At 49.2% G+C, this 9,537-nt stretch overlaps 1 protein-coding gene across 2 annotated transcripts in view; it reads left to right on the forward strand.

Moving 5' to 3' along the window:
- Positions 1-8,535, forward strand: part of NPFFR1 (neuropeptide FF receptor 1) — a 30,698-nt gene extending 22,163 nt beyond the window's left edge. The window contains exons 4-5 of one of the 2 annotated variants that reach the window (XR_010577990.2): positions 3,136-4,887; positions 6,323-8,535. Coding sequence is in view for 1 of the 2 variants with exons in the window: in XM_045361064.3 (XP_045216999.2) it covers positions 3,136-4,006 (871 nt within the window). In the remaining variant the exon portion in view is untranslated. Of the gene's footprint in view, positions 1-3,135 lie in introns of both variants that reach the window. The other variant, XM_045361064.3, reaches the window with a different exon arrangement.
- The last annotated feature ends 1,002 nt before the right edge of the window (positions 8,536-9,537 follow it).

Genomic DNA, 9,537 nt, shown 5'->3' on the forward strand with positions numbered 1-9,537 from the left:
CTCCCCCACAGCATTGTTAGTGGTAGAAGGGCATCCTCTGGTTGCTTCACCCCAGGGAAAGGTGGGCAGGCAGATCAGCTGGAGGTGTGCTCACTCCTATCTTGGTGTATCATGTTGGGTGGGTCACCTAACTACTCTGAGCCCCTGTAGTCTCACCTGTAAAATAGTAGCTACCCTACAGGATGGTTGGGAGGCTTCAGTGAGCTCCTGCTTGTAAAAGCTTATGCACAGTTCCTGGCACAGAGTCCAAATATCAGTTGCTAATAGTATTTTGTTTCTTCTGCACACCCATTCCCTCCTCCTTGTTCTCTCCCCAGCATGGGCATATCTTAGCCCTGCCCTTTGTAGAATCTAGTGTTCACATCCTCTCTCCACCTCAAGCCCAGTTTTTTGTAACTCAGTGAAGTAGGCAGCTGGAGTAATGAAGTGGGTTCTACTCTCCATAAGGCCACTAACTAGCTGGGTAATCAGGAGAAGTCCCTTCCTTTCATCAACCTTTGTTTTGTTATCATTGTTGAATGAAATGAGAGTGTACAACTTCTCCCAGTGGTGTTTGCAGTATTCTTCAAGTCCCACCTCATCCAGGAAGCCTGCCCAGATTACCCCAAGATTCTCCTCCACCCATTTACTGCTATTGCACTCATAGCCAGTACTGCAGGCTTTAAGAATTATTTATTCTCTGGAGATTTCTTTTCTTTTCTTTTCTTTTTTTTTTTGAAGGGGGAGACAGCGTCTTGCTCTGTCACCCAGGCTGGAGGGCCATGGCGATCTTGACTCACTGCAACCTCTGCCTCCCAGGTTCAAGCCATTCTCGTGCGTCAGCCTCTGGAGTAGCTGGGATTACAGGTGCGCACCACCATGCATGGCTAATTTTTGTATTTTTAGTGGAGCAGGGTTTCACCATGTTGGCCAGGCTGGTCTCGAACTCCTGGTCTCAAGTGATCCGCCCTCCTCAGCCTCCCAAAGTGCTAGCATAAGCCACTATTCTCTGGAGCTTTCTTGAGGGTGTGAAGTATGAAGCCAGTAGGTCAAAGTAGGTCAAAGACAACAAGGCTTGAGTCAGGCTGTGGGAGAGGTAAAAGGTCAGGCTATGAGGCCAAAAACTGGGTTGGCAGGAGGGCAGGACGCAGTGTAGTGAAGTGGAAAGGACACTTGACTGACAGTCAGCTCTAGACCTATGTTCCAGTGCAGGTTCTGACTCTAAACAGCCACGTGACCGTAAGACCCCCACTGGGCAAGGTTTCCCGGAACCTCCATTAAACAAGTAAGATTGACTGTACATTCTCCAGGTTTCTATTTTCTGGCATCAGTAGATGACAGAAGCCATTCTGGGGAGTAGGAGCCCTCCACCTTTTTCCTCATTATTAAGCATTTGAAATGTCTCAAGAAGCGTAGTGTTATCTCACTTAATCTTCACAACTACCCCATAGAGTAGGTCATACTATTGGCCTCATTTCACAGATGAGGAAACTAAGGCTCAGAAAGTATTTTGAGTAACTTCCCCTCTGGTCATTCAGGCATTTATCTAATCACACTCTACCGAGATGAAAAGCCATTGCATCTGCCCTCAAAGAGCTTGCAGTTGAGCAATCACCTTTGCACCACGCTGCAGGGGGAGATTTTTACCTACCCCTACAGCAGCTGTTTTCAACTCTGGTTGCACAGTAGACTTCCCCAGGAGCTTTTTTTTTTTTTTTTTTTTTTTTTTTGAGACAAGGTCTTGCTCTCTTGCCTAGGCTGAAGTGCAGTGGTCTGATCATGGCTCACTGCAGTCTCAATCTCAACCTCCTGGACTCAAGTGATTATCCTGCCTCAGCCTCCTGTGTAGCTGGGAGAATAGGCAAGTATCCCCTCGCCTGGTTAATTTTTTTGGTAGAGATGGGGTTTCACAATGTTTCCCAGGCTGGTCTCCAACTCCCGGGTTCAAGTGATCCTCCTGCCTTGGCCTCCCGAAGTGCTGGGATTATAAGCATGAACCATGGCACCTGACCCCAGGAGCTTTAAAAACAAAAACAACAAATAACAAACAATGCTAAAATCCCTTTCTAGACTAATTAGGTTGGAATCCTTGGCCTGAATACGTAGGAACGGGTTTTGTTTTTGTTGTTGAAATGCTTCAGGAGAGTCTCATGCACATGGAGGGTTAACAGCTACTGGTTTATATGGCATATGAAGCAAGACAAATCTGGGTTCAAGGCTGGTCCTTGCAACTTGCTGTGTGACCTTGAGCCAATTGCTTAACACTTGAGTCCCAGTTTCCTTGTCTGTAAATCAACAGCATAATAACTATCTTAAAGGCCTCACCTTTAAAAAATAAGAAAGGGTGTAATAACAGATGCTGAGTTGTCTTCATGAGGAAATAAATGGTGCAGACTTGTCCTTGCATTGTGGAGATACTGACTATGGCCAAGATGACATAGGGACAGCCTGACATGTAGGCTCTACATCTGACCTCCTGAGGTTTTCTGGAGAATCTATAAACAGAAACTGTGTTATTGGACGCACCTAATCGTCCTTCTCAAGGACAGACTGTGCACTCTGATCGCTCTGCTAGCTGCCAGCTAATCAGTTTACCCCCAAAAGTACATAAAGGGCCCCGTGAGGCGGCTCACACCTGTAATCCCAGAACTTCGGGAGGCCGAGGCCGGAGGCTCGCTTAAGCCCAGGACTTTGAGACTAGCCTGGGCAACATAGTAAGAACTCATCTCTACAAAAATTAAAAGACATTAGCCGGCGTGGCCGCGCATTCCTGTGGTTCCAGCTACTCAGGAGGCTGAGGTGGGAGAATCACTTGAGCCCGCGAAGTGGAGGTTGCAGGGAGCCATAATTGCGCCACTGTACTCCAGCCTGGGCGACAGAGGGAGACCCTGTCTCAGGAAAAAAAAAAAAAAAAGAAAAGTGCAAAAGTGCACACAGGATTCATTGTTCCCACATGATCTGCGGTTTCCTCCTCCCTTCTCACAAATCCTGTAGCTGCCTTTGTTCTTTGACTACTCAGCCAATTCAGGTCTCAGCTGTTCTTCGAAGCCGCCCTAGATGCGATAATGAAGGTCAGGTGCCCGCATCCGACCCTCCCTCCCCTCGCGGGGACCCTAGGACCCACCCAGATCCCGCCTCTCTCTCTCTCGGCGGCAGGTTCCGCTGCATCGTGTATCCTTTCCGCGAGAAGCTGACCCTGCGGAAGGCGCTGGTCACCATCGCCATCATCTGGGCCCTGGCACTGCTCATCATGTGTCCCTCGGCCGTCACGCTGACCGTCATCCGTGAGGAGCACCACTTCATGGTGGACGCCCGCAACCGCTCCTACCCGCTCTACTCGTGCTGGGAGGCCTGGCCCGAGAAGGGCATGCGCAAGGTCTACACCACTGTGCTCTTCTCGCACATCTACCTGGCGCCGCTGGCGCTCATCGTGGTCATGTACGCCCGCATCGCTCGCAAGCTCTGCCAGGCCCCGGGCCCGGCCCGCGGTGGGGAGGAGGCGGCGGACGGGCGGGCTGCGCGGCGCAGGGCGCGCGTGGTGCACATGCTGGTCATGGTGGCGCTCTTCTTCACACTGTCCTGGCTGCCGCTCTGGGCGCTGTTGCTGCTCATCGACTACGGGCAGCTCAGCGCGCCGCAGCTGCACCTGGTCACCGTCTACGCCTTCCCCTTCGCGCACTGGCTGGCCTTCTTCAACAGCAGCGCCAACCCCATTATCTACGGCTACTTCAACGAGAACTTCCGCCGCGGCTTCCAGGCGGCCTTCCGCGCCAGCCTCTGCCAGCGCCCGTTGGGGAACCACAAGGGGGCCTACTCCGAGCGGCCCGGCGGGCTTCTGCACAGGCGGGTCTTCGTGGCGGTGCGCCCCAGCGACTCCGGGCTGCCCTCTGAGTCGGGCCCTAGCAGTGGGGCCCCCAGGCCCGGCCGCCTCCCGCTGCGGAATGGGCGGGTGGCCCACCACGGCTTGGCCGGGGAAGGGCCTGGCTGCTCCCACCTGCCCCTCACCATTCCAGCCTGGGATATCTGAGGTGGTCCCGGGAGGGCTGGCCCCTGCCTGAGGGCCCCGATTGGACACGAGATGCATGCGCGCGACAGCGGCCTGGTGAGGTTAGGAGAGGATGCATGGTGCCTCCCTCTCCAGAGCCAGGCAGTGGTGGGCGGCTGCTGGTGATGTCTTCTCTGCTGCCTTCACCCTCAGTAGAGGCAAATGCGGGGGACAGGAAGGAACCAACTTGCCCTGAAACCCTTCTGTGTGGTGGGCTTGACAAACATCATCTCACTGAATTGTCACAACGCTTTGGAGATAGGTTTTCTTCTCTTTCTTCTACAGATGCAAAAACTGAGGCCTGGAGAGGAGACGTGACTCGCCCAAGGTTCTCAGGTGGAAATGGCATGCGAAGCCATCTGACTCCAATGCCTGTGTGGTTTTTATCATCTCCAGCTGGCTCCAAGAGGGCCCCAGTAAGGAAGGTAGAACACTGTGAACTGAGTAAGTCCTAATTAGGCAGCTAGGAAGAAGCGAAACGCAAAGCCGGCCTGTCCCTTGATGCTTTGTGTCCATGTGAGGGAGTCCCTCATTTTCCGTTACTGAAGCCACTCCCCTTGATCCTTTTCTAGAAGAACATGGTGTGCCCCCGCTGCTAGCTCTAATGTGTTGGTTTGTCTTGTTTGTTCCAAGAAGTTCCAAGAAGCCATTGTCCTCAGAGCCTGGCAGCTTCAGAACGAGCCTTGGGGAGGCTGCCTCAGTTGCAGGGCACTCTAGGTCTTGCCCTCTGGATCTGAGCTTAGAGAACGGAGGAGGGACTCCCAGACCCAGGCAAGAACTTACAATGCCACAGACATTGTAATGCTGCAGGGCCACAGGAGGTGTCCTTTTAAGTACTCAGACAACGAGGAAGAGGAAGCACGGTATGCATTTTCCACACTGGGGAACATCTGCTCACTGGGGCTGCAGGTACAAAGCCTTGCCCAAGGTCTCTCTCCTCCCTGCTTCCTGGGAGGGAGAAGTTGGTCAACCGAAGCTGCAGCCAGCGTGCCCTTTGGAGACTCCTGAAGGACACACACTAAACTCTTCCCCAGCACAAATGACTTGTGTGCCCTAAAGACGTACCAGGAGAGCCCTGTTTACTCTGGCTTTCCCCCAGCACCCCTGCATCAACTTGAAGAAATGTGGCTTTTTTCCAGGGGACAGGGGCACATGGGATTGCCTTGGGGGGTCCTTTCACAGGCCCCTTCATCTTGCAGTTAACTGGACATTTCCCCCCACCTCTATAGAAAACACGATGTTGCTAGAAATTTAGTAAACAGAAAAGAAACTTTTCCACGGGTCAGGGCTCTGAGGCTCTGTTCCCTTAACCGATACACAATGACTGTTTACTGTTTGTTCCACTCTAAGTTCCAGGTACAGGGGCAGAATACAATTCCTAAGCAGTTGTACAATACATTCTCCAAGCATGTCCCCAGACACTGTCTCATTTAATCCATAGTAATGAGGTTGAAGGAGATTGAACGTTATTGTCATTTCACAAAGTGACTGAAGCTCAAAGGGGCCAAATTCCCAGGGCCACAGAGGGGCAGGATTTAGATTAAAATTTGTCTTCTGATTGTTCTTCCCGCCCTGCATGCTGCCTTTCAAGGAAGGTGGGCATGATGGGCGAGGTGGTAATTTCCCCAAAGGTTTTTTGCCTAACAGTGAACCAGAATGCCCCTCCTGGTGCCCAAGCTCTTGGTCTGGAAAGAAATCTATTGTGTTTACTCTTGTGATGTCCGGCCTGAGTTGTTCTTACCCTCATGCTGAGCAGGCTGCCAAGAGCCATCATGACTTTGTCCTGGGGGTGATGGATGAGGGTCTCAGAGAGGGTATGCCGTCCTGCCCCTCAGTGGTATTAGCTGGTGCCATGCATTTCTGGTACTGTGTCAGTGTCATGTGTCACATAGGCCAGAGAGTTCTGGGCTATTTATGTGAATAAATAGCTGGTTCTGGGCTATTTATGTGAAGAAGTCTGACTCCAGGCTCTAAAAGTAAGCCAGAGAAAGGGCCATCTCAAACCCCAAATGCCTATCCCTATGGCTGGGTGTGAACTGTCTGAAGACACCATCTGGTGTCTCCTATGGGGTGTGTTTCTCCTTTAGCATAGCCTCCCCAAGTACAAAATCAGTATTTGGGGCTGGGGGCAGGTACGGATACCAAGGTACTCACTCAAGCCAACCTTTCCATCACAGCCCCTTTATCCTCCCCCAAAAGATGTCATGCTTTGACAGGTTATAACTGCCCAAAAAACTCCTTCAACTCTCACTGAAGATCACAATTAACATATTTTGCTGTTGTTTTTGTTTCTTCTAGGCTATACCTGCCCATTCAGATCTGAGTGATAACAGGTGTGACTTAATGCTTTAATGACGCAGTGAGACGTTGTGGGTATGTAGGGAGTTTGTTTCTTTGTGGATGTGGTAAAATATAAATAATACAAAATTTACCATTTTGGCCATTTTTAAGTGTACAGTTCTGGAATTAAATATATTCACATTGTTGTGTAACCATTACCACTATCTATTTTCAGAACTTTTTTATTATCCCAAACTGCAACTCTGTATCCATAAAGAGTATCACCCCATCCCCTCTCCTCCTAGCCCCTGGTAACTACTATTCTACGTTCTGTCTGTGAATTTGGCCACTCTAGGTACTTCTATACAAGAGGAATCGTACAGTATTATCCTTTTTGACTGGCTTCTTTCACTTCGCATAATGTCTTTGAGGTTCATCCATGTTGTGGCATGTGTCAGAATTTCTTTCTTTTAAAAGCTGAATAATATCCCATTGTCTAGACAGTCCTCATTTTATTCATTCATCCATCAGTGGACCTTAGGTTGTTTCTATCTTTTGGCTACTGTGAATAATGTTGGAGTTTTTAGATGCTAGAAGTAGTTCCTGACAATAGTGCCTGTGTGAATCCTGAGGACAAATACCCCAGGTTGGGAACCAGGGTCTCTCCCAACTTACCATTTATGGGTGACAAAACAGAGGCTTCCAGGACAGCTGTGATGTGTCTCACTTACCTGTGCCCACCCCAGCTGCTCTGGGGTTCTGCTGGGCTTTACTTCTTGACTAGAGTGGCTAGAAAATTGTATGTTTCCTCTACAAGATGTTTTTATGAAGCTATTTTATAATTATAGACTTATTATCCTCACTGGATTCCTATGTTCTGACACCTGGACCTTAACGGGGCCTTGTGCAGCCAAGGCACCCAAGGGCAGGCGGTGTGGACCGTTCCTGACGCGCCATCCTCCACCTCCAGGTTGGCTGGGTTTCCTAAGGTAACTGCCCTTTCATAAGCGGAAAGTTCGGAGATGAACAGGATGTGTGATGGGGGAAAAGGGCCAGAGGCCTGTTGACACTGAGCATCCCCACCCAGAGGGCCTCCTGGAGGGACTCTGTGTCCTGTCCTGCCATGTGCAGCATGAGTGGTCACCCTCATTGTGGGTCTCCAGTGATGAATGGCCTCTTGACTTTACCAAGACCAGGCAGCACCCAACAGACCAATGTGAGCTGGAGGCGGATGCCGGGCCCGGACCCCACAAACCACAGTCTGCCCGGCCCTGTGCTGAGGAGTCTCTCTTGGGGCCTGGAGGGTGCATGAGCTAATTTGCATTGGAATGGAGGGCGAAGTTGGCAAAGGAAGATGAGAGTCCCCCTATCATTAGTCTACTGTGTATTCATCCAAAAAGCAAGGTGAAAGCCAAGCCCAGGGCTGGATGGACAAAGCATTGCTATTAAGCTCTGTACCTTTTTGCACCCGTTTCCTCAGCTCACCCCTCAGAAGTGCCACTGATGAAAGATAGATGAGAAGGAGGCGGTCTAAATGGGCTTCATTACAACAAACAATGTTGAATGAACAATACATTCCTTGTTGAATAACCCAATTATTTATGATCATGGCATTTTATTGTTGTTTTTCTCTGTCTCTACAAAAGCCCTACATAATCATTGTGGAAATTTTACAAGATCTGGATAAGCAAAGGCAAGAAAACGAAAAGCACCCAAATCCTACCACAGGAGATAAGCATAGAGTCCTTTTCTGTGCATGTATCTCTCAATATATTTAACATTCTTAGAACAGCTTTATTGAGGCAGAACTTGCATATGAAGAAATTCATCCATCTTAAGTGTACTGCTTGATGAGTTTTAACAACTGTATATAGTTATGTCCCTGCGACACTGAAGATATTTCCATCATCCTAAAATGTTTCCTTGTACTAATTTATAGTCAATCCTTTCCCATGCTCCTGATTCCAGAAAACAATGATCTGATTTCAGAATGTCATGTAGATGGAATCAGTCTGCAGCCGAGTCTGGTTTCTTTCACTTAAAATGATGTTTGCAAGATTCATTCATGCTGTAGCATGTATCAGTAGTTTTTCCTTTTGATTGCTGAGTACTATTCCACTGTATGAATAGATCACATTTTGTTTATCCATTCATCAGTTGATAGACATTTGGTTATCACCAGTTTTTGGCTATTATGAATAATGCTGCTATAAACATTCATGTATAAGTCCTTATATGTATGTGTATGTATGTTTTCCATTTTTCTTGGGTAGATACCTAGGATTGAGATTGGTAGGTTGCATGGTCTGTGTATAATTTAACTGTGTAAGAAGCTGCCAAAGTGCTTTCCAAAGTCGCTCTACCATTATGCACTCCCATCAGCAGTGTATTCCAGTGTTCTGCATCCTGGCCAACACTTAGCAGTATTAGCCTTTTGAAAATTTCTGGGCCAGGTGTGGTGGCTCATGCCTGTAATCCCAGCACTTTGAGAGGCTGAGGTGGGTAGATCACCTGAGGTCAGGAGTTCGAGACCAGCCTGGCCAACATGGCAAAACCCCATCTCTACTAAAAATATAAAAACTAGCCAGGCATGGTGGCGCACACCTGTAGTCCCAGCTACTTGGGAGGCTGAGACATGAGAATCACTTGAACCTAGGAGGCAGAGGATGCAGTGAGCCAAAATTGCACCACTGCACTCCAGCCTGGGTGACAGAGCAAGACTCTGCCTCAAAAAAAAAAAAGAAAGAAAATAAGGCCGGGCGCAGTGGCTCAAGCCTGTAATCCCAGCACTTTGGGAGGCCGAGGCGGGCGGATCACAAGGTCAGGAGATCGAGACCATCCTGGCTGACACGGTGAAACCCCGTCTCTACTAAAAAATACAAAAAACTAGCCGGGCGAGGTGGCGGGCGCCTGAAGTCCCAGCTACTGGGGAGGCTGAGGCAGGAGAATGGCGGGAACCCGGGAGGCGGAGCTTGCAGTGAGCTGAGATCCGGCCACTGCACTCCAGCCTGGGCGGCAGAGCGAGACTCCGTCTCAAAAAAAAAAAAAAAAAAAAAAAGAAAATTTCCCTGATGACTAGTGATGCTGGGCATCTTTTTGTGTGTTTATTGGCTATTCTTATATCTTTTATTGTAAAGTATCTTCAAATCTGTCTTTTAAAAACATGATTTTGGCTGGGTGTGGTGGCTCACACCTGTAATCCCAACACTTTAGGAGGCCAAGGTGGGCAGATC

Source organism: Macaca fascicularis, chromosome 9, assembly GCF_037993035.2.
Source record: "Macaca fascicularis isolate 582-1 chromosome 9, T2T-MFA8v1.1".
Classification (NCBI taxonomy): domain Eukaryota; kingdom Metazoa; phylum Chordata; class Mammalia; order Primates; family Cercopithecidae; genus Macaca; species Macaca fascicularis.